The sequence below is a fragment of the Mycothermus thermophilus genome (assembly GCF_041956435.1).
Source record: "Mycothermus thermophilus strain CBS 625.91 unplaced genomic scaffold VTJ04scaffold_2, whole genome shotgun sequence".
NCBI lineage: Eukaryota > Fungi > Ascomycota > Sordariomycetes > Sordariales > Chaetomiaceae > Mycothermus > Mycothermus thermophilus.
In genome coordinates this window covers 996,428-1,023,397 of record NW_027191428.1, presented here as the reverse complement: position 1 = coordinate 1,023,397, position 26,970 = coordinate 996,428, and the positions used below count along the sequence as shown (strand labels likewise).

The 26,970-nt window shown below is 54.9% G+C and overlaps 10 protein-coding genes across 10 annotated transcripts; 6 read left to right on the top strand and 4 right to left on the bottom strand.

Annotated features, from left to right (window-relative positions):
* Positions 1-4: 4 nt before the first annotated feature.
* VTJ04DRAFT_2519 (uncharacterized protein) lies at positions 5-718 on the bottom strand (the record flags this gene model as incomplete). Its single annotated transcript, XM_069360317.1, has 3 exons — positions 5-114; positions 249-363; positions 476-718. 3 exons carry the CDS (start codon positions 716-718, stop codon positions 5-7), a joined length of 468 nt encoding a protein of 155 aa, XP_069221040.1.
* A 1,111-nt stretch (positions 719-1,829) lies between these two features.
* Positions 1,830-2,228, bottom strand: VTJ04DRAFT_2518 (uncharacterized protein; the record flags this gene model as incomplete). Its single annotated transcript, XM_069360316.1, has 1 exon — positions 1,830-2,228. One exon carries the CDS (start codon positions 2,226-2,228, stop codon positions 1,830-1,832), a length of 399 nt encoding a protein of 132 aa, XP_069221039.1.
* A 33-nt stretch (positions 2,229-2,261) lies between these two features.
* Positions 2,262-3,044, bottom strand: VTJ04DRAFT_2517 (uncharacterized protein; the record flags this gene model as incomplete). The annotated part of the gene is made up of 1 exon (XM_069360315.1): positions 2,262-3,044. The coding sequence occupies one exon, from the start codon at positions 3,042-3,044 to the stop codon at positions 2,262-2,264; it is 783 nt and encodes a 260-aa protein (XP_069221038.1).
* A 3,705-nt stretch (positions 3,045-6,749) lies between these two features.
* On the top strand, positions 6,750-7,178 carry VTJ04DRAFT_2516 (uncharacterized protein; the record flags this gene model as incomplete). Its single annotated transcript, XM_069360314.1, has 2 exons — positions 6,750-6,892; positions 7,028-7,178. 2 exons carry the CDS (start codon positions 6,750-6,752, stop codon positions 7,176-7,178), a joined length of 294 nt encoding a protein of 97 aa, XP_069221037.1.
* A 100-nt stretch (positions 7,179-7,278) lies between these two features.
* Positions 7,279-9,633, top strand: VTJ04DRAFT_2515 (uncharacterized protein; the record flags this gene model as incomplete). Its single annotated transcript, XM_069360313.1, has 4 exons — positions 7,279-7,483; positions 8,257-8,397; positions 8,450-8,461; positions 9,464-9,633. 4 exons carry the CDS (start codon positions 7,279-7,281, stop codon positions 9,631-9,633), a joined length of 528 nt encoding a protein of 175 aa, XP_069221036.1.
* Positions 9,634-9,654: 21 nt separating this feature from the next.
* On the top strand, positions 9,655-12,718 carry VTJ04DRAFT_2514 (uncharacterized protein; the record flags this gene model as incomplete). Its single annotated transcript, XM_069360312.1, has 2 exons — positions 9,655-10,210; positions 10,272-12,718. The coding sequence occupies 2 exons, from the start codon at positions 9,655-9,657 to the stop codon at positions 12,716-12,718; spliced, it is 3,003 nt and encodes a 1,000-aa protein (XP_069221035.1).
* Positions 12,719-13,711: 993 nt separating this feature from the next.
* Positions 13,712-15,502, top strand: VTJ04DRAFT_2513 (uncharacterized protein; the record flags this gene model as incomplete). Its single annotated transcript, XM_069360311.1, has 1 exon — positions 13,712-15,502. The coding sequence occupies one exon, from the start codon at positions 13,712-13,714 to the stop codon at positions 15,500-15,502; it is 1,791 nt and encodes a 596-aa protein (XP_069221034.1).
* A 726-nt stretch (positions 15,503-16,228) lies between these two features.
* Positions 16,229-17,378, top strand: VTJ04DRAFT_2512 (40S ribosomal protein eS4; the record flags this gene model as incomplete). The annotated part of the gene is made up of 3 exons (XM_069360310.1): positions 16,229-16,242; positions 16,384-16,806; positions 17,027-17,378. The coding sequence occupies 3 exons, from the start codon at positions 16,229-16,231 to the stop codon at positions 17,376-17,378; spliced, it is 789 nt and encodes a 262-aa protein (XP_069221033.1).
* Positions 17,379-23,053: 5,675 nt separating this feature from the next.
* Positions 23,054-25,047, top strand: VTJ04DRAFT_2511 (uncharacterized protein; the record flags this gene model as incomplete). Its single annotated transcript, XM_069360309.1, has 6 exons — positions 23,054-23,233; positions 23,377-23,776; positions 23,845-24,462; positions 24,526-24,830; positions 24,893-24,930; positions 25,005-25,047. 6 exons carry the CDS (start codon positions 23,054-23,056, stop codon positions 25,045-25,047), a joined length of 1,584 nt encoding a protein of 527 aa, XP_069221032.1.
* A 9-nt stretch (positions 25,048-25,056) lies between these two features.
* On the bottom strand, positions 25,057-25,446 carry VTJ04DRAFT_2510 (uncharacterized protein; the record flags this gene model as incomplete). The annotated part of the gene is made up of 2 exons (XM_069360308.1): positions 25,057-25,144; positions 25,196-25,446. The coding sequence occupies 2 exons, from the start codon at positions 25,444-25,446 to the stop codon at positions 25,057-25,059; spliced, it is 339 nt and encodes a 112-aa protein (XP_069221031.1).
* Positions 25,447-26,970: the final 1,524 nt, after the last annotated feature.

Genomic DNA, 26,970 nt, shown 5'->3' with positions numbered 1-26,970 from the left:
GCTCTCATGGGTCGCAGAAGAAGTCAAATTGGTCATCCGAGCCCACTAACACCGGCTCCCCCGCGGCTGGGAACTCGCGGACCGACGCAGCGGCAGCGGCTGCTTTGCACCGTTCTGGGTGAAGTGTTAGCCCCATCACATCTGACACGAATCCACTAACGACGCATGTATCCGAGATGAACTCATGACATCACGAAGTATAGCACCCTTCTAGGTGGCAAGGAAAGGAACTAGCGTTCGTTACTCACCATTCTGCACATCACAATCCCCCACCTTGAAATCCCCTCCCCCGTTATTCGCCAGGTTAGCGCATCTGTTCTTCTGGTTATCACACGCCCTGTTGGCCGCGGACTCGAAGTCGTTCTGTAGGAAGGTATTCTGAGTCAGTTCCAACCCTCTTGAAATCCGAACCAACACCCGTCCTCTCCATTCCATACAGAAGAAAATAAACAAAAGAGAGGCGGGTTAAACATACAAAGGTATCCCCATCCACCTCGAACGGCCTCTCGGGGTCATTTGACTTGATAATCGCCGACGCAGCCGCCCCGCCCAGCGCCCCGGTGAAGGTCTGCAGGTTGAGCCGGCCGTCGCCGGCTTGCCGGACGAGGAGCATGCCGGCGGCGTTGAGGCGGATGCCGACGTGCTCTGGGCCGGCGCCTGCCATGGTCGCTGGCGCGAGTATCGCCGGAAGGAGGAAGGCCGCAGTAAAGAGGTGCATCTTCGAGACGGAGCCGAGTCAACGCGATCGCGAGATGTATAAAAGGAGGATATATCGAACGAGAACAAGCGGGGGAAGATAGGTAGGTTGAACCTGCTCGGCCAGGTAAGACGGTTTGTTGGGCGTTGCGCAAGGAGACTCGAGGGACGGAACTTCCCTCCGCAATCCAACTAGGTAGGTCTCGATTCGTACTCTCGCTGGACTTGGTCGCCGTATCAAGATGTGTAGAACGGATCTCGTAGCCGTTGTAGAAGCTCCTCAACGCAAACTCGCCGTGATCGATCTTGGTTGTCTTCGAGCAACAAACCTCCGCTCAACGTCAGGCAAATCAGGTAGATGAAAAGCAGCAAAGACCACCAACCAAACCAAGAAAACCTTCTCAACGACCGAAAAAAGACTAAACTATCCCACCTCGCTATGTCATATCATGTCAAAAGCCGAACAAGAAGAAAACAAACACCACTTCCGTTGTTGAGCATTCCCCTCGGTATTTCCGCATCGTCATTCCCACACCAGACCCAGGTCAAGATCCAAGTCAAGCCATCCCATCCCCTGCATCACACACAGCGATCAACGGATAGGTCCCACGGCATTCCCACTTCCCGGACTGTTCTGTGCGCTTCTCTCGCCCTGCGCGGCCCCAAGGTCCCAAGATCAGGTCCGTGGTACGCACGTCAAACTCTTAGCCCGGCATCTCTGCCCAGTCAGCAGACGCCGACACGGCGGAGCGTCATGTCTGCTTGGACAAGCCGCGGCGGGATGAAACCATGATGAGACGTGAGACGTGAGCCTCCGCGCTGGACGCTCAAGCATGCGAAAAGCCAAAAAGGGGTTGGTCTGCTTTTTGGATGACGGGGATCGACGACGATGCACGTGACTTGCGGAATGGCCAGCCGGGTCCAAGCGAGGGAGCGAGCTTGAGGACACGCACCGTCATCGGGCTTTCGGCACTGTGTTCGGCTTCGATCTCAGGGGCACGAGATGAACAAAGCTCGGATGACGGCAAATCCAGGCACAAATAACCACCTTCGTCTGATGGGTGTCAAAAGTAGTTTAGACAAGAATCTCAAAGTGTACACATGGAACAAATCTAGGTTTAGCATTAAAGGTCCTACACAGATCGCTGGCATCGGCCACCTATGTGCTCCGACCAGGTGATTGTTGAACTTCGCCACCGAGAACAGTTAGAAAAAACAGAGAAACAGCCAAATGAGGAAAGAGTTGTAACGTGCAATGCTTCCTTCCCATATTGAGAAATAGAAACCCAGATGCCTTCGTGGTCGTCGTTGACGGCCGACACCACCTCCAACCCACCTCCTCCAAACCCCATACCCCCACCGCCGATTTCATTTCCCGTAAGACGTAATTGATGTCTCAAACGAGAAACCGAGAGAGCCTGGTATGTGTGATGATGCCCGACCAGATGCAGAATGCAGGGACGGAAAACAACGCCGTAACGTGCCGAAAACGCGTGACAGAAAAGACGCAAGTGAGAAACCCCAAACTCCATGCTTGATCCATGGTTTATCCGTCGACGGTACGCTCAGAAATTCGCTGCCGTGTTGACTTGAGTCGGCGTGTGGTAGCTCTCCAGGGTGCTCTGGAAGGGGGTTCGGGTGGACATGGAACCGACGGTCTGGGGGTTGCTGTCAACGGCGCTGTGGTAATCCATAAGGCCGTCGTTTTCCTCCTGGTGTTTCTTGCGGCCCCAGATGCGCCATGCGACGAGAGCCAAGCCGCCGAGGATGATAGCGCCACCAACGCCCACGACAACGCCGATGATAGTGTTGCGCGTCTGAGGGCTCAACCCAGAGTTGCCGTTGTTGCCATTCCCAGGGTCGGCGAGCCCCGGCGTTGCCGTTGTCTGAGTCTCGGTGGTATATGTGACCTCAGAGCCGTCTTCGCGCGTCGACGTGACGACTGTGGTGATGATATACGTCGTTGGCGTCAAGGTGGTCTCGGGCGGTTCGGTAGTTTCTGGCGCATCAGTCGGCTTCGTGGCGGATGTGGAGGTTGGCGTGGTCTTGGTCGTTGTGGCATCGGTCGGCTTGGTGGTGTCGTCGGTGGGTTCTTCCGTCGGAGTCGTTTCGGTGGTCGAGCTGGTACTTGACGATGTTGATGATGTGGTCTCGGTAGAGCTTGTGCTTGTCGAGGTCGTCTGAGACGTGGTAGAGCTGGTGGTAGAATCCGGCTCGTCCTTGTCTTGCCGCTGTTGCAGGGCTTTCGCGTCGCGAGCAACAGGCTGGACGTTGGGAGCGATGGCCTCAGCGACGGCCATGGCCGAGAGGCCAACGACAAGAACCCGAAGGGCCCTGCGAAGCTGCATCGTGACAGATGGGCCGCAGTCGGGCGGTAGGAACGCGAAGAGGGACGCCTTTCGAGAAAGGCGTAATTCGAAACGAAGGGGGTAGAGCTATAGGTAGACAGCTACTCGTCGATGCCGTGATCGATCGATTTGGTGTTGTTTTCGCAAAATGTTTCAAAGTCTGAGTTGGGCCGGCCTAAGCTGGCGGTTACGTCTCTCCGCAGGAACGGATGGTTTCAAGGCAAACGAAATGAAGGGTTACGGTGCGACGGAGGCACGTCAAGCACCAGACAAGGGGTAAGCTCCAAAGGATGGAACCAAAACGCTGGGTAAACGCTGTACAAAGACCGTGGAGGAAGAGAGTTGAGCGAGAGCGGGGAAAGGAAAACAGAAAACGAGCGGATTTACGATGGAACGTTGGACTCAAAGGAGAGAAGGAGTTCAAAGTGGTGGGATGGGTTGAGAGTGTGCAGGTGGAAAATGGGCAGAGAGAAAAAAAGCGTTTTGGCCGCCAATTGCAGGACTGCGACCGCCAGCAACGGCGTTGATTGGGCCATGGGCAGCCGGAGGAACGCGGGCGTGGGGAAAGGAAGGGGCGGTTTTGCAGGGGTCCCAGGGGGGAAAGGGCATTCAACAGCGAGGTTGATGGGGAGTTGCGCCACGGCACGGGGTGCTTCCCGGCCTCGTATCCCACGAGGCAGCCACGCCGAGCATCCAAAAACGGCCATGTCACGACGGAACGCTTCATTTCTCCAAAGTTTTGCACGGCCACATTTGAAAGCTACGCTAAGGAGGGATCCGTTGGTCCGGTCTTACAATTCTCCAGTTTGTTGTGTTCTTCAATTGAGGCCTCAAGCGGGTTGAGAAACAACCTCAATGCGCGCCTCTGAAACTCGGTAGGGTATGGATAGAGTAATGTGTGCAGAGTAATCCGGAGATAACCCGCGTTGTTCGTCAGAGAATGGCTCTGTCTCAAGCAAGGGCCCAGCTGGATTACTTACTGGATCGCTCATGAGTGTCGAAACGCCTCTTGCTTGTGGCCCAACGGCAACGTTACTCCGGCTGTCCCAACGTCTTACAGCATAAGTTGTGTCGCGTGGCGTAGCTCTGCAGAAATGCCATGTGGCTGCAGAAGCGGCAGGTGCCGCCGTCTTACTGGTGTTCGAGGTAGGTGGGATGACGGTGAGCTAAGATCCTATTTTATGTAAGGTACTCATGTACGACGTCATCTACCGAGGATGAGGCCGATCAACTTTCAAGTATCCGATCATCTCGCCCTCGTTAAGGACACAACTTAGAAGTGAACCATGATTTTTTCGACACGTGAAGCTCACTCATCTTGAACTAAAAATCGTGTTCAGGGGAAAGCTACTGGTGGTCACCAGCCGTTTCCCTGCAACTGGGATTATCCCATGACAAGACCGTTGGATATTTAGAATTCAATCCTTGGTCCGAGTTGGGGAAGAGATTTGGGGAAGATTAGGTCTCCGAGTTGCAAACACTGCCGTATCCTGGGGTTCAAGATCTTCTTCCGCAGCCTTGGGCACCATCATTGTAGTGTTCATTGTGACCTGATGGCCTTGTCGACATGACTCTCGTCACTTTGTGGACAACTCCAAGACCGGGAGAGCTCGGAAAACCCCCTGTGGACGAGGCAGCTTGGTCGAGGACAAGATTTGTTCCCTTCCCACTCTCACAGCCAAACTGTCATCTGATCAGACCTTTGCCCATCCCTTGGACTCACGTCATGGCGGGTTCGACCATATGCCCGGTCCATGACAAATGAAGTTCTAGGTTCGACGGGGATGTGATATTGTGGATTCTTGAGGTGGGCGTTGTCAATATCGGTGGGAGACAACATGCCCCTGGGCGAGAGAGTGGCACATACGCTCTGAGGTTCTGAACGATGAAGTTGGTTGGAATTGCTGAGGGTGGAGAGACGATCTGACCGGCTATCGTAAATTGAAGGCATCATCTCTTTAGATATCTGGAGGGTGCATTCGGACGTGGACAGAGTCTTCGGCAGTCAGCCCGAAGCAAACTTTCTTCCAGTCTCAGATGTGCCATGCGTTTTGAAAACTTCGCAGATGGTTGGTTGTATCTGTCCTGGAGGACTGGAGCTCAGAATTCCGACATCATCCATGGGGACATGGAGGTTCTGTCATCTCAAGCACAGTCTGAATGCCGCTTTCTCACCGCTGCTGGGGAAGTCAGCAGGCATCATTCTCATGGGGTCTGGGAGGCTCGGGCAGAAGCCGGACACTACCCAAGACACTGAAGTAGGTGCTTACGGAGAGGAATCTCTCCTGGAGGCTTCGGGCTATGGACATTGTGATCTGAATGTGACTTCATCCCCACCGGTTAGACAACAGCCTAGTTGACAGAAACATCATCACAAAGCCTGAGACTCACCCGACGAACTCTCATGTTGTCCAATTCTACACTATCTGAGAGCACAACCCTTGATGAGCTTTCGTAGCCAACTTGGGGCTTCTCTTGAGGCAGGTCCTTCATTCATCCAACCCAGACCACAAAAAGCTCACCAACTCCAACCTCCCCCATCCCCCTCACGCGGGTGACCGTCCTAATACTGCGGCTTGAGATGGGCAAGATTTTCATCACTGGCTACGAAAACCCCCACTTAAGGGGGTTTTTCTTGTCGGTTTGGGAATCCTAGGTTCGGGGGTTTTCGGGCCTCCCCACTACAGGGGGAGTCATTTTCATCATATCATCCCATGGTGTCGCTCACCATGGGATGGTCGGTTGGTCGGTTGGTCGGGGTCGGGAGCAGGATTTTACTTTTTTTATTTTTATTTATTTATTTATTTATTTATTTATTATTTATTTATTTATTTATTTATTTATTTATTATTTATTTATTTATTTATTTATTTATTTATTTATTTATTTATTTATTTATTTATTTATTTATTTATTTTTCACCTGCTCATTTTTCGGATTCAAACTCGGGACCTCCGGGTCTGTCCCCCGTGGTGATTTCTTTGTCCATCGTACTTGACCGCTGCGCTGTGCTGGCGGGCCCCCAAGTTTGAGGGGCCCGATGAGCATCTGCTCCAGGGAAAATTATGTACCCCGGTGCCCTACCGATGGCATTCGAAACCTAGATACATTGCGGATGAACCCTGTGGGTGTGTGAATGGCTGCCCAGGCACCTCTGTGGTATGGGTGGGCGTTGGAGTTGGCCTGTGTTTGTCAACCTCCTTTTCGTTCCTAGCATGCTTCTGGTGTGATGGCTTCACTTGCTCGTTTTATTTCAGCGATTCGCACAAAACCACGGGATGCAGCACGATGAGAGCGGAAGAATGTGAGAAACAGACCTTTAAGCCATCACTATCTTTGCCCAACAATAACATGTCTGCCACAAGGATCGGAACACAAACAATGTTCTCGTGACAGACATGTCTCAAGACTCCTGGAGAGTAACAAGGCGCACCCAATCCCTTGATCATGGCTCTGTAGACGCCCAGAGTCAGAAGCATCAAAGCGCCGCGGTGGCTGACGGCTGGACCCGGGCCGCTAACCATCGCAGTGATTGCCCAGTGAAGCAATGTTGTACTGAATGGCTGCCCTGGGTTCATCACGACGGCTGTCAGGACTCCTACCAATGACGGAAGGAGAATAAGGAATATCTCTGCTGCAAGGAAGCAGGTGCCAGAGAGCGCTTGGATTCCATCATGGGTTGAGGTTTCACGACAGCTCGTAGACATGCGGCCGAAGGACGCTGAAGAAATAAACAACTCCAAAGCGGACGCAAAGCAGTGGCACACCACGACAGGACAGCCCTTCCATAGTCGTGCTGGTGGTGGTGACTGCATCTGCGAGTACATCAGGGGCTCGGGTATGGGAGCGTGCGTGTCCCCGTGATGATGACGTCGAGAAAGACCACACGGAAGACTTCCATCTTCCTGCCTCGCCATTGCCCCCCGAGTAGATGGCCACCCATGGCAGGTTCGCGATCATGCTTTGAGACCTTGGTGTCCCAGGCTTGTCGAAATCGCTGTGACCATGACTGGTCCTCAAGTCATCCGGGAGCACCGGGAGCGCCGGGAGCGCCACGAACTCGAATCCGTCCCCAATCCCCCTTTTTGCTGCTTTCTGTTGCCACCAGCCCCAAAGAAGAACCTCAACAAGTAGTAAGCGCCCTGAAGGGAACTTTGATCATGGGACATCATTCACACCGCTGCAAGCCGCGTTAACAACGTGTTCACATGTTCCCCTTCCATTCCCACCCAATATGTGCTTCGGAAAACCCCCTATGTTAGCGCTGGGCCTCGCCTGGTATCAGGGTGACATTCCCACCGTCGAGCAAGAAGACAATCTCGGTCCCATGCGTCGAACTTGTGTCCGCCCCCATGAGACAATAACGGGAGGTTGGTCCCGCAAGCTTCAGCCGGCTCCCACGATGTTTGTGCTCACTGCTTCTGCTGCGGTATCTTCTGGTATGGACCATGAAGTTCAACAACCAGCCGTAGAAACAGAATTCAGCAAACCTTCGTCCTAGGTAGCAGACTGGGCGAGTCAAACAGCCTTCATAATATCCACTGGTTAAGCATTTGAGGAGAGGTTCACGGTGTCGATTGAGGACGTTATATGCACTGGCTTGTCTGCCAGAGTACGCGAGCCTCGATTGGATCCCACGATGTTGTTTGCTCGAGCGGGTATCCCGGGGGTGGCATATCGGGCCGCAGAAGAGAACATCTGGCGAAGAGTTAGCACCGAGGAGTCAATAGCCTTTAACATCATGCTAATTAATTATTCCAAGTGTTGGGGGCCAGTATTCATATCCGTACAGACAAAAAGATGGAGTAATGGGTATCTACTCCCCGATTAATCGCGTTTGTTTGAGCGTATGAACATGAAGGTTGGAGGTTATACTACTCCATCCCAAAGAGGAACGAAGCGTCAACCTCGTTACCAATCTTCTGGTATGCAAACCGATCTTGAATCCCCGATCGGTTGGGCAAGATTCCAGAAGGAGAGTACCAAACGTCGTGCGCGCCGCATCGCATCACACACATGTTGAGGCCTACAGCCAACAGTCGAGAAAATATGGGGCAAATGACGAATAGAAGGTGACGCAGGTCCCAAAAATAAGACGCGCCAAGAGGTTTGCTTGACCGAACGGCGGAATTATTCCTACCCTCCTCTCCAAATTGGGGTATTCCCCTGGCTGGTGTTACTCAGCATTGGGCAACCTGGAACCAACATCCAGGAACGGCGTTTTCTTCACTGAGCCCTATCGCAAAGGCGAGCCGGGAACTTCGGACGACGTTCCTGCATAATGCCCGCAGGAGATTTCGCCCCCAACACCACGAGCGCAGCAACGAGCGCAAACCCAGGACACTAATGCGAGGTCAGCCATTTCCCCCTCCTTCCTTAACGGTCAGCTAACGATGATAGGAAAGGTATTAGGATGAGTGGATGACATCTCCAACATCCTCGAGATCTGGTGGGCCATGTGGGATGCGGGTTATCGACATCGACGGCGAGTCAGTCTCGACGTTTTTCAGAGAACGCACTCGGTCAAGGAACTCCATTGACTCCGCCCGCAAGACAAGACGTCCAGGCAGCAACCCGTCTCTTCTGCATTGAGATGAAATTTTTGCTCAAGAAATGGGGACGCGGGGAACTTGTGCCCGTACAACATCGGCCTGCGATACAACCAACGGTCACGCAAACCAACCACACAGCATCAGGCTTGGCAGGGGAACGAGCACGAGCAGGCAACAGAGGGCTATGATGTGCTTGATGATCTTGCTCTTCGGCTTCGCGGCTGCTTAACGCCGTTTCGCATCCCTCCCACCCCTCCTCATACCCCGGGGCTGACATGTGGCCAAGCCGTGCTGTGCCGCCGTGATGCTTACCGGGGAGGAGGGGAAAGCCTCGGGAAGAATGGAGGACAGCATGTGTTCCACGACTTTACGACGCAGCACGACGCGAGATTGATGAGATGTCAAGGAGGAGGCTCTGACATCAAGATCGAATTTAGGACAGAGGCGAACACATCATGGAGACAGATGTGGCATGGGCGTGAGGTGACCGTTCCTCTGATGGTCTGCGAGTCTCTATCGCGGCCACCACACCCTCGGCGTGACATATCGGCGGCGGTTGGACACTCCCGGCGCCTGAGAAGGTTGTGATGCATATGGTCTAATTTCTCCTGCCTCCGCCCCCACGAGCTTTCCTGCCCGTTGTGTCGATGCGTTTCCCTCGGGGAGTTCCCGGGGATGGGGCCCAAGAATCACCGTGGATGTGTCATGGGTCGATGGAGCCGTCCCAGGTGTGCCCTTGTTGTTTGTCATTCCTCGTTGCCGGCCCATCTGTTGGAGGGGGCTGTGAGTGATGGTGGTGTGGGTGCTATGAAAGCCCAGCAGTGTCCTCTCCGGGTTGTTCTTCTCTTTCCCTCTTGTTGTGTTCAGCCCAAGTCAACACCATACGGCCTCGATCTCCAGCTGTTGCAAACTTCGCGTTTGCGTCCTCTCGTTGCGTGCGTTTCGCACTGCGTCCAGTCACTCCTTTTGACCCGGCCGTCTTTTGGCCAGTCACTCATTTGTTGTGTGTATACACTCCCTTCACCTTGTATTCATAATATTACCCCTATTCTCCCGTAATGTTCACCAAGACTCTCGCCGTCACGGCCCTCGCCGTGGCCCCTACCCTAGCCTCTACCGCCGTCAACGTCTACTGGGGACAGTCAGGCACAGAGGAGCAGAGACTCAGGACCTTCTGTGAGACCGGCAGCTTCGAATATGTCACCGTCGGCTTCATCAACAAGTCCCCCGAGCAGGACCCGTCGGGTCTGAACTACCCCGGAAGCGACTTCAGCGTTCATTGCGGCGGTGACGTGTACAAGAACTCCAACGGGGACCCATCGTACCTTCAGAACCGTTGCGGTCGGATCGCTGCCGATGTCCGGTACTGCCAGAGCTTGGGAAAGAAGGTTCTGCTCTCCATCGGTGGCGACTGGAATCCTCCGCAGGCCAACTACACCATCTCCAGCCCTCCTGAGGGAGAGTACTTCGCCGACTTCGTCTGGAAGGCTTTTGGTCCCTACGATCCCTCGTCGACCACGCCTCGGCCGTTCGATGATAACTACATCGCGGATGCCGGTGAGGATGAGCACTTTGTGTTCGATGGTTTTGACTTCGACATCGAGCACAAGTTCGGTAAGCAATCTCCGTTCCAACGGTTGGTTAACTGTGATAATATGAAACTAACTGGCCACAGACGACCAAACCGGCTATGTCGCCATGGTCAGGAGGCTGCGTTACCTGATCTCCCAGGAGACCAGCAAGAGCTTCCTTCTGACGGCGGCCCCTGAGTGCCCCCTGAGCGACCAGTGGTTTAAGATGAAGACCATCATCCAGGAGGGCGAGTTCGACGCGCTCTTCGTCCAGTTCTATAACAACCCGAGCTGCCATGGTGTTGATAACAACAACTTCGACGCCTGGGTCGCCCACCTGCAGTCGACGGCGAGCAAGGATGCCAAGGTCTTCATTGGTATCCCTGGAAGCAAGGATGCCGCTGGCTCGGGCTACCTCACTCCCAGTGAGGTTACAACCTTGGTCAACAAGCACAAGAACAAGGTTGCCTTTGGTGGTGTCAGTATCTGGGACGTCGTGTCGGGCAGCGAGAACTGCAATGGCCAGCCGTACTACGAGTTTGTCCACGACCTTGTTGTTGGCACTCCTGCGTTGACTACCAGCAGCGCCGCCGCGACTCCCACGTCGCTGCCCACGGGTTGCGTCCGGTATCACACGGTGGTGGCGGGCGAGTACTGCTACCTCATCATGAACGCCTATGGCTTGATTGAGGCCGAACTGCGGGAGCTCAACCCATCCCTGGATGGAGGCTGCTCGCTTTTCCCTGGTCAGCAACTCTGCGTCAAGTGGGGTGTGATCACGACCACGTCGACGACCGCTGTGCCGACGACCAGCACTACAAGCACTTCCTCGTCGAGCACTACACAAATTACTAGCAGCAGCACATCGAGCGAAGAGCCCATCACCACGTCAACCGTTGGGTCGACCACTACTTCGGAGGCCGAATCCACCACCACTTCGGAGGCCGAGTCCAGCACTACGTCGGAGATTGAGTCGACCACGACTTCGGAGGCTGAGTCGACCACTACTTCCGAGGTTGAATCGACCACGACTTCGGAGGTTGAGTCCACCGCGACTACGGAGGTTGAGTCGAGCACCACCTCAGAGGCCGAGTCAAGCACTACGACCACCTCGTCTACTTCGACGACCCCTGAATCAGTCCCAACCGAGACTCCCGCTGATGGTGAGCCTGAGACATCCTCCACTTCCTCGTCAGCGACGACCACGTCTTCCACAACTACTGCGGCCCCCGTGGAGACGGACATCACTGAGGACCCGGAGGAGTCGGAAGAGGAGGACCCCCTGCCTTCAACTACGACATCTGCTGTGGAGACTACTAGCTCCGAACTCCCGAGCTCTACCCAGAGTGTGGAGGAGATCAGCAGCACGACTACCATCGACGTGCCTTCCAGCACTCCTTCGTCCGAGCCTGAGGAGGATGAAGAATGTGAAGAGGACGAGGAAGAACCCCTGCCCTCGACTACCTCGACCCCGGCGGCGACCACGCCCTCTTCGACGACCGCCGCACCTGTGGAAACGGACATCACCGAGGATCCGGAAGAGTCAGATGAGGAAGAGCCCCTGCCTTCGACAACCTTGACGTCTGCTGTTGAGCTTACCAGCTCTGAGCTCCCGAGCTCTACCCAGAGTGTGGAGGAAATCAGCAGCACGGCGACCACCGATGTGCCTACCAGCACGCCGTCGTCCGAGCCTGAGGAGGGCGAGGAGTGTGAGGAGGATGAGGACGAGGAAGAGGAACCCACAGCCTCCAACTCGGTTGTCGAGACCGCGGCCCCGTCCGTCACCGCCTCGTTCACCATCACCCCATCCGAGTCCACCACCGCGGCCGTCTCTCCCTCTACCACTGAGTCCGCTGCTCCCATCGAAACCGTCGACGACGGTAGCGACGACGAAACAGACTCGGAGGATCTCCCAACACCCACGCCCAACCCGTCCTTCATTGTCTCCTCTTTCCTGCCCGAGGATATTACCACCAGCACCATCAGCTGGACCACCTCCACCATCTACTCGACCACGACCTACACCATCACCTCCTGCCCGCCGACCGTCACCAAGAGCTGCTCCACGGGCCAGGTCGTGACCGAGACCATCGCCGTGACCACCACCGTCTGCCCTGTCACCACGACTGCCGCGCCTACCACCCCTGAGCCAACCTCCCCTGGCGGTAGTGAGGAAGAGGAGGAGGAAGAGAAAGAGACGGTGACGGACACGGAGGCGCCTCAGCCGACTGCCACCACGACCCCTGTGCCTGGTGGTAGCGATGACAGCAACGATGACGAGGAAGAAAACGGAGATGATGTTGAGGAGAGCACGTCGACCGCGGCTTCGTCGTGGTTTGTCGGGATCCCCTCAGTCTCGACCAGCTTCACCACGTTCACCGTTCCGGCCGAGACTGCCGTGCCGATCGTGAGCACGGGCAGCGTGAAGCCATCGACCACGACGACGCTGCCACCCCCGGTTGTGACGGCCGGGGCTGGACGGAACGTTGGCGTGGTTGGCGGTGTTGGAGTCGTGGTGGCGGCGGTTGTTGCGGCGGTGATGGCTGCTTGAAGATGACATTTTTTGGTTTAGTACGTATATGGATATTTGGTGGCATTTTGTGAAGGAGTTCTTCCTGGCGTCTTTCATTTGGGTTGAACGAAAATCTTCAGGACATTTTGGTTCAAGTGTAAGACACCAGGCCCTCCCTCTCTATCTGGAGCCTTACCCCCAAGAAAACATGGGCTCAGGGAGGGCAATTTTTGCGATTTTTGTAATTTGCATCGGGATTTAAAAAAAAAGACAAAATACGGTGGAATACTCCTATTTCTTTTGTTATTACGAGCACGCTTGTAGTAAAGAATGGAAAGACAGCCTGGTGAGGTTTGGTGGTTCGTTACCTACACCATGACGGTCATGACGGTCACACCACAAACGCCATTCCTGGCCTTCCACTTCTGGCAATGACAATCAGTCTGTGTGCCTGGCATTTAGCCAATCAGAAGACAGAATGGTGCCAAGCCCAAGGCCGATGTGACCCGCTCGGCCCGGACCTGGCTGTGAAGTCACTGGATGACTGGGATCACTTGGACGGAGGTGCAGGCCCAACTCTGGTTCCGGTTTCTCGTCTTGTTCTGTCCCCCCCAGAATCCATGCTGCTGTTCTTCCACAGCCCGCATCCCCTCCATCGCCCGCGGACCTCTGTCCGAGGCTTCGAGAAGCTGGAGCCCGGGGCGCTGAAGGATCGGCGTTGCGTCCTGCCTGCTTCGTCTTACACGCCCCAGTCTTGTTGAGTCCGGCGTGGCTAGGTTCTCATAGATCCCGTTGTCCTGTCGGGATCCTCTCAGACTCACTCTCACTTATCTGTTGTCCTCAACTCGACCCCCCTCCGCCGAGTGAGGACCACCATCCGACTTGCCTGAGCGTCCTCCGCACTTTCGTCTCCCATCACCTCCGCACGCCCGACGTCACCCCGCCTGGCCAATACCGTTCGTCGCGTCTCCCTTTGGGCACTCGCCCTAGACGACTTCCCAATGCCATCGCCGACGCCCCAGTCGTTCCACGATGGCCACCATCGAGCCATGGCTCACCAACCTCCTCAACGAGCCGGCATCTGATCTCCCACCCATTCAGCCCGCTCCCGCCAGCGGCCCTCCGCCCCCTCAACCTACCATTTCTCTGCCCCCGCTTGGCCCCGAGTTTTGCGCCGCCCACCGCCCCGAGAGACCCTCTGCCGCTGCTCCGATCTCCGCCCTTCATCCCTTTGATAACCCCGGCCATCCGAAGCCGCCGCCACGGCCAGACGACCCGTTCCCGCTGCATACAGCTTCCATTCCACCATTGCAGCTCCTCCTCCGCGGACCTGAGTCGTCCTCTCAGCATATCCCCTTGAGCAAGATCCTCGATGATACCCCGGGCAGTCCGGAAGATGCAGCGTCCAAGAAGCGCCAACGTGCGCTTACTACCAAGGAAGATTTCGTCCAGCTGCCTAAGCTGCCCAAGAAGCAAAAGTCGGCACAGCAGGTCGTCCCGCCCATCATCGCTGGCCTCCACGAACCGCCGCCTGACCCTGCTGTCTTCCCGCCCATCACTTCCGCATCGTTTGATGATGCCGAGTCGCGAATCTTGGGGTCTTGGAAGGATATAGGGTCTGGGATTGAGGAACGCCGTGTTGTGCAACCCGCAGCAGCGCCTCTAGAGGCTGAGCAACCAGCCAACCCTCCCAAGCCGAAGCGGCGGCCGATGAAGCCCAGGAGGAAGTGGACTGAGGAGGAGACAAAACACCTCTTGTTGGGGGTGAGTCGTCATGGGGTTGGGAGGTGGACGCAGATCTTGGAGGACCCGGACTTCAATTTCAATGGGCGGACTGCGGGGGATTTGAAGGACAGGTTCAGGACTTGTTGCCCAGAGGAACTTCGCCAGGACACCACGGCCGAGGAGGAACGCGCAAATGCGGATCCAGCTGTATCGACTTCTGAGGGCACCTCTAGGCCCAAACCTGGCTTTCACCTGGAGGATATCCTGCTCCCCACTAACGAGGATGAACCCGCCGGTGACAACAACGACAGCACCTCTCCTGCAGCAGGCCCCGATTCAGATGCCGCGCCCAAATCGGATGCAGGACAACAACCAAAGAAACGCAAACCCCGCGCGCACCGCAAAAAGTTAGAGGACCTTGCTGAGTTGGGCATCCACGGGCCGTTCGAAAAGTCCCACCGCCGCAAGCGCCGACCTTTCACCAAACAAGACGACGAGGAAATCCTCGACGGTCTCAACCAGTACGGGCCTTCGTGGACCCGCATCCAGCGCGATCCCAAATACCACCTCTCCAGCCGCCAGCCGACCGACCTCCGGGACCGTGTCCGGAACAAGTACCCGGAGATTTACGCCAACATCGAAAAGGCGACACAGCTCCTTCGTGAGCGCGAGCGCGAGGCGGTGGCGAGGATGAACCCGACGACGACGACGACGGCGACGACCACGGCTGCGAAGGCGGTACCGGTGCTGGAGCCGTCGGTGAACTTGGGTTCTGACCCGGGGAGGGGTGTTTCCGTTCTTGGTCCGGGAGCGGGGAGTTCGATGGATCATCATCAGCAGTTGAATCGATCGGGATCGAGGGAGGATATGCTACGGAGGCTTGGGACCACGCCGGCGGGGTATGAGTCGGTTGAGTCATTGCCTGGGTCGTTGCCGGGGCTGGCAGATCTGTTTGATATGGGTACGGATGGCGGTCATGGGCATGCTTCTTCTTCCTTCCTGGGTGCGGGACCTTCGGAGACGGAGTTGCATCTGAATCACCTCCTTCTTGATGAACCGCAGCAGGGGGTCGAGAGACGGGTTGGCCAAGGGAGATAGTGATTGACGTCCCTCCTTCTTGAGGATGGGTAATGGGACTGGGGCGGCATCTTTGGGTGGATTTTTCAGTGTTCGTTCTGGGAGGCGTTTTGTTGTTGTGGATACTTTGTTTGGTTCCGCTTCTCGTTGCTTTATCGTTTCCTTGGGCTTGGGAGGGTTGGGCTCTTAAGTGCCTTGCTTTTGTTTTACGGATCTTTTTTCGGTTATCTGGTTTTTTTGCCATGAGCCAGTACACCCCTTGCGTCTGGAGTCGACGCGGGCAGCAATGCCAGAACTACGGCGGAGCTTCAGTCATGCTTTTCAAAGTTTGCTTACAGACTAGATACGAGAGCAATCTCGAGGTCGGACGGGAATCACTTCTCGGTTTGGGTTATAATATTGGGAGGCTGTAGTTGATTCAATGTCATTTGACTTCTCTGGTGCTTGATGATGATCATTGATGGTCCAGTATTCTTGTGTTCCGTCAGGTGACAAGTCCAGTGCCTCGTGGATGGAAACGGGAGTGGGTTTGTTGCATCAAGTATAAACCCTAACCCTTAATTCTCTGGACAAGACGCCCCGCCAAGACCGCTCCAATTCTGCCGCCATTCACCGCCTCTCATCCCCACCGAACTTGCTAGGGTTTCAAAGCACAAAATCAAATTTCCCATTCGATTTCTACGCTTCCTGTCCGCCGAGCTTCGACCATCGACTTCCTCTCGACCACCACATCGACAACCAGACAAAATGGCCAGGGGACCGTAAGTGACTCCCTTTCCATGATTAAACAGCACTCACGTCCTCAATCGAGATTTGAGATGCTCTACTCGGTCGCTCGCTTTCAATCTTTTTGCATCGCCATGCTCGACCCGAAATTTCCAATGCTAACCCACAACCAACAGTAAGAAGCACCAGAAGCGCCTCAGCGCGCCCTCGCACTGGCTTCTCGACAAGCTGTCGGGCGTCTACGCCCCTCGGCCGTCGACCGGTCCGCACAAGCTGCGTGACTGCATGCCGCTGATCGTCTTCGTGCGCAACCGCCTCAAGTACGCCCTCAACTACCGCGAGACCAAGGCCATCATGATGCAGCGCCTGGTCAAGGTTGACGGCAAGGTCCGCACCGACATCACCTACCCCGCCGGCTTCATGGACGTCATCACCATCGAGAAGACTGGCGAGAACTTCCGCCTCATCTACGACACCAAGGGCCGTTTCACCGTCCACCGCATCCAGGACGAGGAGGCCAAGTACAAGCTGGGCAAGGTCAAGCGCGTGCAGCTCGGCCGTGGTGGTGTGCCATTCTTGGTTACGCATGATGCGAGGACGTGAGTTCTCCCGACATCTGTCAGCCGTTGGACCAAGCTTTGGCGGGAATCGCTGGGGTTTCCTCGGTCACCCTCTCGTCTTGCTCGCCGCCGCTGTCAGTCAGGCTGGCGAACGAGCTGGAGGAAACCGGGGAGAACCAGCGATCCAAGACGAGCAGGGATATCTTACGGCTGGTATGTCCCCAACTCTCCCTCCGATAACTGACTCGTGGGAAAACAGCATCCGCTACCCCGACCCGCTCATCAAGGTGAACGACACCGTCAAGATTGACCTCGAGACGGGCAAGATCACCGACTTCATCAAGTTCGACACTGGCGCCATTGCCATGATCACTGGTGGTCGTAACATGGGCCGTGTTGGTGTCATCACCCACCGTGAGCGCCACGATGGTGGTTTCAACATTGTCCACCTCAAGGACGCTCTCGACAACACCTTCGCCACCCGTGAGAGCAACGTCTTTGTCATTGGCACTGACAAGCCCTGGATTTCCCTCCCGAAGGGCAAGGGTGTCAAGCTGACCATCGCCGAGGAGCGCGACCGGAGGCGCGCCCACCTCCTGGCTGGCCACTAAATTGGGTGATTTGCTGAGATGGGGGAAGAAAAGATGAAGTAAAACAAAACAACGGATTCGGGTAGGCAGGGCAATCAAACTGGGTTATAAACGCATCGCGTGTTGCATGCGGGAACATAGGAGTTACCGGATGTCTTTAGCTTAGGCTTTGCGATCAGGTATACCCCGGGTTCTCTCTTTCTTCAAAAGACCAGGACCCGTGAGAACTGAACTGCCCCCTTCCGCATGAGACATGACCAATTGCCACCCATTGCCGTTTTTTCCCTGATTGTTGATTGACTTGTTGCATCCCACCTTGCAACCCGTTGACTTGAAGCGCTGGAGGTGACACCATATCAGCTATATGATATTGTCAGCGGGGATCAGCACTGTGCGCAATGGCATGGAGTCCTTGAGTCACGGCTGCTATTGCTATTGCTGCTGCTGCTGTCTCAGCAATGCCCACATCCACCCCACGCTGCCACCGCCAACTGCTGTTCTGTTCCGGAGCGGTGAGCACCTCGATGAATCCGGAACATCACCCCGCGCAAGAAGCAATGCGGTGCTTGGTAAGCATCAGCCTCACTCTTGCGAGGGAACGTGTACGAGATTGAGTTGTGCGTGTGTGCGCGCGCGTGTGTGTGTCAAGGATTGTAAGCATCCAGCCTGATGCGTGGTGTCTGGTGCGCACGTGGTTTGGATGATTCGTTACACAATAATACTTAAAACGTTGTTTGATGGGGAATGAGATACCAAAGGTACCTAGGTACCGATGCCGGTGCTCAGAAAGTAGAAGAAGGGAACAAGACATGCATCTGCTTGGCTCACAAGTAGGTATCTAGGTAGGGAACAGACTTGATGTCCTGTGCGTAGGTAGGGACCTGATCCTCGTTCTCGGGGCCGGTACCGGAGCTCTCTCTACTGTAGGTAGGTATCTATCACGACGACAACATATCATGATGTGACGGTAAGACGGGATGTGTTTAGTGAGTGGTGATAACCGGAACAGGAAATTGTGGGTTTTTAAGCCTCATATTTTTGGAAGAGCGACCTAGTTGGCAGGCTGGATGGAGGTGGATAGGTACCTTATATCGGAAGGGAGAATGGGAAGAAGGGCATGAGGAGCAAGCAGGAAGAGGAGAGCAGGGGGGGGGAGGGGGGGGAAGCCTCAGTTACAATCAAGTCTTTGTGTTGGGTTGATCAGATGGGCTTTTCCTCCTTTGTTCTTTTTATACAGCTACTTTATTGCATGCATGCCATATCTGACTGGAGCAAAGCAATGGGTGAGTATTTTGAAAAAACTCATTTAAGGTCCGATGAGGCATGGATGGACCCAGGCCGTGGGCGTGGGTGTTATCCGTCCGCAGCAGTCACAACCTCCCGATCTAACTACAGGTGCGGATGTATGTGTCTGCACGGAAGAAGATTGACGGTACGTGTGACGTTACTGAAGCGTGGCGGGGGCGCACGGGATGGTTCGGTTGTTGTCGGTATTCGGGCGTGAGAGGGCTGGGAGAGGAGGTTTCTGGGCTAGCAATGCGGTCTGGCATGAATAGGAGTAATGTGGTGTGTTGATGTTGGTGGCTGGTGGAGGGGTAGAGGAGGACATCTTGGGAGGAGGGGTATGTTGATGAAGCTGATGTATGTTGGTGTTGGTCGACGCTGATGGTGGTGGAATTGTAGTAAGTTTGTATGAGTTGTCCTTGAGGCTTTGTTCCGTGTGTCGAGTTAAGTTGGTGGGTGAGGATAGGAATAGATGATGGGAACCCGCTTGAATGAGTTCGTGCTGAGGGCTCGGTCTGTCCGGAATCTTGGTCCACCAGGCAAAGGAGGTCGTCTTGACTCCTGACAGAATCTCAAGCTTGCAAGTCGCAGCCGTCGTCGATATTCAACTCAGGCGGGACTTGGAGAAACGAGACGTTGTGCGACGCAAAAGAAAAAGGTTGTTGTACGTTGTGCCACAGACGGACCGTAACCCGGAGCTGTATGGCGATACGAGCGGGTGTGCACTTGAGTAGGTAACTCGATGACTCCAATGCGGACTCTTCTCATGTTCGTGGATGCTCACGAGAGACAAGGGAGAACTGGGAACCTTTGGAAGCCCTGTCGATTTTTTCGGTGAGAGACCGGAGAGTTCGGAAGTATCACCGGCGGCAAGGTCGGCAATGGAGCGTGACGGAATCGACCGTGATGGTGGCTGCCACCCACAGGTGTATCACCTGCTGGGCCTTAATATTTGCCGCGCTTGACGAAGTGCGAAACGCACGTGTGCCTGCAGGATGGCCTCTATCACCTGTTGTGCACTCATACCACACAGCTCTCAGGTGTATACAACAAGAGAGGATACGGGGTTTCAACGCCAATATTCACTGGCGGCGACAGCTGACGTTGGTGAAATTAAGATTCACGGCTCGAGTTGGGAGATCAAGAACCCTCACTTCTCTTGATCGAAGTTGCTCCAATCTCACGGCCGCTGTAAGATCCAACGCCGACTGTCACTGGACAGCAAAGCTGCAAGAAGCGTCACCAACCGCCGAGCATCCAGCCCCACCAAGCAAGCCAAGCGCCAGGAAAGAGACCATACCTCGAGGAAATCATCGGGGGCCGGCTCGCCCCTTGCATCTTCTCAGCCCAAGTTCAACCAGATAGACACTGGCATCCAGGCGTTTGGGAGGTGTCACATTACTTCGAGCGGGCATAGCAGTGGGAGGTTGGGAATCCTGAGGGATTTCGTCCCTTTCCCCCTCTTCCTCCACTTGAGGCACCAGCACACACCTCATGCGAGTCTGGAACACTTTAACGTCGTAAAGCGCGGGGGCGCACTTCGCAACTACCCGTCCAAGCTTGGAAAATGCGACGATGCATGGGATGGTGTTGTCCGAGATGTGAGATGCATGTGTAGCGTGGGGTGGACGCAGCAGATGTCTACGATCGAAACGGAGGCTCCCTTCTCTCTCTCTCTCTCTCTCTCTCTCTCTCTCTCTTGTTGATTGACGACAATGGCGTGTTTGTTTGGGGGTGGAGGAGAGAGGATGTTGTCATTGCTCTCATTCTTTTTGGTGCTCTGGGCTTCTAGTTTTCAGTTCAGCAGGCCTGGAACCTGACAATGTAAGACCCACTTGCCCTTTTTGGCCCGAGGGTTAGTGGGGCCAACATTCCAGGCTGTCGACAGGACTGGGTTTGTCGGCCAGTTTTGAGGCTCTGTTTTCCAGGTGTGAATAGGAGGCTATTTGACGCCTTGAGCCTGGATATCAGATGAGTACAAGATGCGTTTAAGCCTCTCGTAAGAGAATGACATAGTTTGAATCCCGATTCGTTGCACAGAAGCCCGAGGTGTCACGATCATGATCTCACCTCCTGCTTGTGCTTCTTCCCCGCAAAATCTCGGAGCAACCCGCAGCTTCATCAAGCCATTCGGCTTTGTTGAACACCAGCCTGTGATAGACCGAGTCTATCATCAGCCGTGCCTATAATCGGCAACCAGGCTCATGACCTGCAATGGCTTGTCGTTGCTTATATCACTCACTGGCCGTCGGAAGAAGTGACTCGACGTTACATGGCCAACCATGGGCAATCTTAATGAAGTCTTGATTAACTCGAAAAAAATGTCTGGGCCGTGTGCCCGGCGCATGGCTGACCGAACCCGTGACGCCCCGCGTCAAAGCCCTTACACCGCATGATTCCAGTTGGACGGAACAGCGAACTGCGTCACCGCTGGGGCATAGAGGAACGAAAGACCACTTGGAAACGATTTAGGTTCTGGAACATAATCTTGATGTGCAGTACAGGGTTACACGGTCAGATTTTCTGTTGAGTCTCGTGAGCAAAGTTAATTCGGCGAAGTCGCAGGCTTCGGGAGAGTACCTGACCTGATGGTGGTATTTAGACGAGTTTCGTGAAGACGGTGTTGTTGGAAAGAAACCCAAGCCTGCATCCCTCCTTGAGAACCCACCCCTTGCTCGTAGCTCTCTGGCTTTCCCCAGATTCCATCCCTCGACCTTCGCATGAAAGTGCGTCCTAGCACAGCAGATCTCCAGATCCCCCTCAAGTGCCGCGAAACGATCTGGGTCCGGTCCATGGAACTGGACCATTTTTCTCCGGAACACGCCTCTGGCCGAACTGATTTTCCCGTCTTCCAGGCCGTATGCTTCTCTGTGCTCCAAGACTTCCGGGTTCTTACAAGCGTTACCAGTACCGTTTCCTGATGCGTCAACCAAGTCCAGCGTCTTTCTTCCCGTCCAGACCCCATGTTCTGCAGTTTCTTCCCAGTGAGGGCTAGCACTTACTCCGTAGTTGGCCAAGCTTTGCCATTTTCCATGATTTCCATCCCACTCCGTCCACTTACATCCGCCTCCTCCGCCGCCGCCGCACCCACGCAACGGAAGCTAGGTAGCTTTGGAGGACACTGCGCTTTGTCGTTCTTGAAACCCGCCGTGGCCTCCGCCGCCACGTACCCTGATGGGCACTGGCTTCTTCCTCGTTTACTCGTTGTGGCGTTCTTCTTGATTGGTGCCGGCAGCTGACTCCACTGGGCGCTGCATCCCCGTCCGAATGGGGCAACTCAGAGGTGTTTATAAAAGAAGCGGTTGAGGCCCTGAACGGCCACATCCATCCCAATCCTCCCTCGTGTGTTCTTCAGGGAGAGCAAGAAGGACGACGCCCCCTTTTTCTATATACCTGGCGGTGTGGTGAACGCCTGCGTTACGTCCTGCTGCCCACTATGGCCTTGCCACAGCAGTCTGGGTAACGTATGTACTGTTGTTCGCTTCCTCTTCGGTGCTGTCTTACACTCCATCCGTCCGTCCGTCTATCCCGCTGCCGACAGGAGCTATCCCGTCAACGTCTCAGCCGAGAAAGAATAAGCGTCAGACAAGAACAGATACGCGCAACCTCAACAATTCACTTCCGCCACCTGAAATAGGAAGTGTGGTGTGTCAGGTGCCAGGTCCGCGGGTGGGTAAGTACTACTACCCAGTTCAGCCCACCGTCTGCGGTGCAAAAGCGTGGCTTGTCTCGATCTGGTTGTGGTTAAAAGGCACAGTGACTGCCGGCACATCACCTGCGCGGGAATTATTGTTGACTCTTGAAAAAAAAAGTGGTACCGTCTGCGTGGTGCTGGCCCCCTCCCACAACGCTCGCTTGAGGAAAGCCGGCAGCAACAGCAACAGTGTGGGCATAAGGGCGCACGAGGGCTCCGGTCACTATCCGAAATTTCCACCCGACGCCGAGCAGCGAGAGCGGACAATAACACGCAAGAGAGGCAAGCGACAGCAGCAACAGCAGGATAAGCCTCGGTGGTCTTGGTTGTGTCTCTCAATCGTCCCATCTCCGCGGTAGCCGCCGCATCAGGCCAGCCCAGCAGCTCGATCCGACAACCAGGTTTTTAAAGATCCGTGCCATCAGCACCGCAAAAAAAAAATCTCCCTTGCACGCTGTACTGTGTGCTGTGCTGCAGTTTGCTGCGGATCTCCCGGCTCCTTTTTGCCCCTCCCCTCCTTCGCTGGACCCGTCCGTCCTGCATGTCGGCAAACGGTTTTAGCAGGGCGGCGAGGCCCTTGGTCGCTGCCGGCCGCTGCGTCCGATTCCCATGCTCGAGGCTGGGTGTTCGACAACATCAGCACCAATGTTTTACGACCACGACCACGAGAAGATCGGCCGCTGGTGGAAATGCGAATCCTTCCGGTGCACCGCCGAGGATGGCTTCGGCGGTCGGCGCGGCGTGGTCACTTCCCGGAGTGATTGGCATCGCCGCCGCCGCGGGGATCGCCGGGTGGGGTCTCTCGGAGCTCCGGCATCGCGGACTTCCCGGGACGGTGCTTCTTGATGGTGTTTTCCCACCACAAGGGCAATATGCGAGTATGAGGGAGATGCAGCAGGTATGTTGTTGTTTTGTGAAGAGGTGCTTTGTTGGCCCTTTTAAAAGGAGGCATGAGCATGGCTGGGGGGAATCACAGTCAACCTCCTTGACCCCCCCTTTTTTTTTCACTTCCACACCCGGTCATCCCTAACATGAATCTAGGCCTTGGACGAAATCCGCCAGGCAATCCCTGACGAGGACATCATCTCCACCGATCCTGATGACCTCCACGCTCATGGCTACTCGGAATGGTCGACGACCAATCCGGAAGGACTCCCGGTGGCCGTGGCCTATCCGCGCTCAACGGAGCAGGTGTCCACCATTGCACGCATCTGCTACAAGTACCGCGTGCCCATCATCCCGTATTCTGGCGGGTCCAGCCTGGAAGGGAACTTTTCGGCGCCCTTTGGTGGGATTAGCGTTGACTTTGCGTACATGGATAAGATTATCCAGTTCAACAAGGAGGATATGGATGTAGTGGTCCAGCCGAGTATTGGATGGCAGGATCTGAACGAGCAGTTGGCGAAGATGGGGAGTGGGCTGTTTTTCCCCATTGATCCAGGTATGCTCTTTTTCTTTCGTCGGGGGTTGTGCCATCGAAAGGGGGTAAATACTAACGAACCCTTCCAGGTCCGAGCGCCAAAATCGGCGGGATGATTGGGACCAACTGCTCTGGCACCAATGCCGTCAAGTACGGAACCATGAAGGACTGGGTCATCAACCTGACGGTCGTCCTGGCCGACGGCACAGTCATCAAGACTCGTCGGCGGCCTCGCAAGTCATCCGCCGGATACAACCTCAATGGCTTGTTTGTGGGCTCCGAGGGCACCCTCGGCCTGGTTACTGAAGCGACCCTCAAACTCGCGGTCGTTCCCGAAGAATTCTCCGTCGCGGTGGTCACCTTCCCGACGATCCGAGACGCTGCTGCAGCCGCCGCGGCCGTCATGCAACGCGGCATCCCTGTAGCCGCCATGGAGATTATGGACGAGGTTCAGATGAAGGTGGTCAACATGGGCGGTGCGACGGCGCCGAGGGTGTGGAAGGAGATGCCCACGCTCTTCTTCAAGTTTTCGGGGACCAAGGCCAGTGTGAAGGAGAACATTGCCGAGGTCCAGAAGATTGCCAAGGCGAACAAGGGCAGCAATTTTGAGTTTGCCAAGGACGAGAGGGAGCAGAAACTCCTTTGGTCAGCGAGGAAAGAGTCGTTGTGGTCGATGCTTGCGCTGCGCAAGGATGGCGAGGAAGTTTGTATGTTCACAGCCGAATCCGCCTTTTTCTCAGGTCCCTCACTAACACAGGATCTTTTCCAAGGGAGCACCGATGTCGCGGTCCCCTTCAGCCGCCTCCCCGATTTGATTGAGCAGAGCAAGAAGGAAATGGACGATCTTGGCCTGTTTGCCAGCATTCTCGGTCACATCGGCGACGGGAACTTCCACGAGAGCATCATCTACAACCGGCAGGACCCGAACGAGCTCAAAAAGGTCGAGACTTGCGTCAAGAACATGGTCAAGCGCGCGCTCGAGATGGAGGGGACGTGTACTGGAGAGCACTCGATCGGCTGGGGCAAGAAGGAATCGCTTGTTTGGGAGGTTGGGCCGGATACGTTGGGGGTGATGGTGAGTTTCAGTTCTGAGAACGGGGTAGCTCTGGGTATACCGAGACTGACGATATATGACAGAGAGCAATCAAGGCTGCGTTGGATCCCAAATGGATCATGTCCGTTTCCTCCTCCCCCTTTTATCTCTCCGTCTTCAGAACCTTTCGTTCGGTGACTGACCCCAACCCTGCAGGAACCCGGGCAAGATCTTTGATAGGGTGCCGTCCACCCAGTGAGATACGTATCTAAACCACCAAGGCTGGGGCGCACCTCCAGTATCCATTATATGAGACAAGACGGCTTCTTGCGTACTTTTTCTTGGCATTCTCGCATCTGGGCTCTAAGGTTGGAGGAAAAGAGAAAATCGTGGGTTGAAGCATTTACAGCAGAGTGACTGGACGATGCATGGTACTCGGATGACCATACCCCCGGGATGTATTTACGGTTTCTGGAGCATTGGTTGCATGTTCTGGAGCACAGGACGATCGGGGACAACGAGCGAGCATTGAACGAGCGGCAGCATCATGTGACAGAGTGGGCCAAAAACGGACAGAAAAGAAGATGAGAGACGTGTACAGGAGATGCTTGGTCGGCGACGTGGCGCTGGCGCTTCGGGCTCTAGCATTTTTGCACATATTATGTCTCGTTCATTTTCTGGACACGGATTTGTTTGGCTGTTTGGGTCGTCGTTGAAGCAGCAGTATATCGAGTGAACCCCAAGATCTGGATGTTGAAGACAGACAGCCGGTTGTCTTGAATTGGAGGGAGTTTGCTCGTTTTGTTTTCCCAGGCTCGCAGCACACAACATCCAACAACGGACCTCGTCTCACGTAAGGTACTTAATATCGAATATTGGGGTTGACCTCCGTGGTTCCCACCTCAGGCATTCCGCGTTGATGCCTATGAGAGACAGGGCCGACTTTGGTGAGTTCCCGGACGGAGAGGACGTCTCGGATCATCTGGAAGTTAATCCGATTATTTACATCGCGTCAGGCACTTACTGATTCTCCGAAGCAGCCACGACCAGCCTAGGTACTCGGAAATTGTACCTCACGTTCACTTCTTTCTTCAATCTTCTCTCTTCCCTCTTCCCTCTTCCCTTTCCTTTTTATTCCATTCTCGACGGGAATCTCGACGGCGAAACAAAAATTCCGGTACCCGACCGCCGGTTCGTCTCCTCATCCCGGGTAGCTGCGCTCAACACCAAGTTTGCCCTCGCGTGATTCTACGCCCTATACAAACATCTTACCAGTTTCCACAATTTCTATCATTTCTCTCCAGGTGCACAGAGTTCGAAACTCTTGCTGCCTCAGCTACCGCACAGTCAACTGGAAACATACTTCTCAGTCCAGAGAGTCAGATCCAGATTGACTCCTACGTTTACCACCTTTCCGTCGGCAGTGGTAAGACCTGATCGAGGTCCTAAATTGTTTGACTCGTGTCAGCCACTTCGAACACCATCTCACTTCTGACCTTGAACAGATGCTCCGATCGAAACACCGTTATCTGTCGGATCTCAAGACAGCCATTCCCATCTTCCACAAACAAGCAAACAAGTCCACATTTTCTCTCAGCCTCAACCTCATCTCAACATCCACGCCAAACTAGGAAGGAATTGGTTTGACAAAACAACTCTGTGTTCCGCAATCCATTGGCTTCTCCAGACAAAAGTGACTTTTACCTCCCATCATCGCAGCTACAGCAACCCGAGTATCTCACTCAGACTGCGCCCTCAGCTTCGGTGAGCCATCTCCGACCCTTGTACTGCGTTGATTGCTTTAGCCCTCATCGGTTTAGGAGACCATCACCTTTGGCGGATTTCTCGTTTTCTGTCTTATATGTGTTGGTGTTAGTAATTTGATCCTTTCCACCAATTTCGACCACGGTCTTGGACTGTTTTGCTCGTCTCTGGTGTTCAGTACTGTCGCTCAATCCCCTTGAGAGTCAATAGAACTGGTGGCGACGTTGATACCTTCGTTTACGTCAACTCCTTGTGGTCCGCTTACTGATTATAGTGTTCTCTCAGTGCTCATGGCCAGAACCTGAAGACGCCCGCACTTACCATCTCTTGCCGTATCTCTGGTCAGACGGCTGGGTGTAAGCAGTGAACAGCCGCCTACGTCATAACCTTAAACGACCTCCCTTCACTTTTACCAACC